Consider the following 1,595-nt stretch of genomic DNA (forward strand, 5'->3'; position numbering starts at 1 on the left):
ACGTGCACATGCATGCACATATACATATAAACACATATACATGTACATGTGTCCCAGTTTTGGGGGCACCCAAAGTTCCACATTCTGTGAAGATGAGGATGAGGGTTTTCTCATCTCTTTATCCACTAAAGAGATGACTACAAAGAGTACCTTGCAACAAACATATGTTGAATGAGTTAATTCCCATCTCAAGAGGTTCTAGGCTGGGGGTGCAGGTTGGGGACTGTCGAACTTCACAGGTCTGTTAGTCTGTGTTCCCCGCCCTACAGCACCTCCAACTCAGAGATCCCCCTGCTGGGTCCCAGCTCCTGGCCTACCCCCAGCCCTTACAGACATGGGAGAAGTGGCCCATGGCTGGGCCTTGCTGAGCACAAGGAGGTTCAGGGCACTAAAGTTAGCACTGACATCCTCAGCGTGGAGTCAGAGCTTGGCCACAGCCTTATTGCTGACTCTGGGTAACTCTAGTAAGTATGTAGTATACTCTTTAGAATGCTATACATCTCTAAATGAAAGGAGGTATCCTGTTTAAGCATATCATGTTCTGGCTCCATGTCATGGTGCCTCTCTCTTCCTTAGGCACTGGGACGCTGCATCGACTGCTCTGTCCAGGGAACGGGAGGCTCCCCACCAGGGCCAGCTGCAGTTACAGGAGGCTGACCTGTCAGCCCTCCGCCTCCTGGAGGCCCTGCTGCAGACCGGGCCCCATGTGCTGCTGCAGACATATATTTTTCTAGCCTCAGACCTCACAGACATTGTGCCAGGTAAGTGACTTTCGCCACGGAGCACAGACTTTCTAAGGGAAACAGGAATGAGTGCCTTGTTTAACAAAATCCTCCCATCTAAGATTTCCCCTGCCTGGGAGAATCAGGGTACCCACAGCTCGGTATCCCAAAATGATGGTTAAAATTGGCTTTTGCATGGGTCGATTAGTTCACAAAGAGTTGGCATCTTTCTTGGGAGTTAGGTTCTAAAGTAAGTCCATAAGATAGAAATTGTGCACAGTCAGAATTACCCTGAAAATGCCATGGGAAGGCTGCCGCTCAGTAAGATCAATGCATTTCTTCTTCTTTGGTCACTAGAGTAACTCTTAATGAAGCCGTAGGCTTTTGCTCCCCATGTGGACACCAAGAACAGCTCAGGTTACAGCAAGTGTGTGTTTCCAGCTCTCACTCACTCCAGGCATGCACGTCCCATCCTCTCCCTCTTTCTTGGCTGCTTCTCACTTCTGTCCCCACCCCCCTCCGTCCCCTCCCCTCCTCTCCCCTCTTTTCCCCTTCTCTCCTCTTCTCTCCTCTTCCCTCTTTGTCCAAATTTGTATATGCATAAATTAAATGCTTAAAATATCTGACTGCACTGTCCTTCCACTTATTTCTATCAAAGGGCCTGACACCGTTCAATATTCCGGTTTTAGTTCTTTTATTAAACCTACTTCACATGAATGGAACAGAAAGAACATTTGGAATGTGACCATGTTCAGAGCCCTAAGGATCTGCTTTGTTATAAACAGAGCTTAGACCAGAGGGCCTAGAGGATCAGGGGCTGGGACACTTTTTCTTAAAAGGCACAGAAAGGAAGAGCCCAGGCTGTTTGCTGGG

The 1,595-nt window shown here is 48.4% G+C and overlaps 1 protein-coding gene across 1 annotated transcript in view; it reads left to right on the forward strand.

Annotated features, from left to right (window-relative positions):
* Nucleotides 1-1,595, forward strand: part of XKR5 (XK, Kell blood group complex subunit-related family, member 5) — a 23,696-nt gene that overhangs the window by 8,079 nt on the left and 14,022 nt on the right. The window contains exon 4 of the mRNA XM_008591314.1: nucleotides 577-761. Coding sequence (XP_008589536.1) covers nucleotides 577-761 — 185 coding nt within the window. The remainder of the gene's footprint in view (nucleotides 1-576; nucleotides 762-1,595) is intronic.

Source organism: Galeopterus variegatus, unplaced genomic scaffold (assembly GCF_000696425.1).
Source record: "Galeopterus variegatus unplaced genomic scaffold, G_variegatus-3.0.2 Scaffold6829, whole genome shotgun sequence".
NCBI lineage: Eukaryota > Metazoa > Chordata > Mammalia > Dermoptera > Cynocephalidae > Galeopterus > Galeopterus variegatus.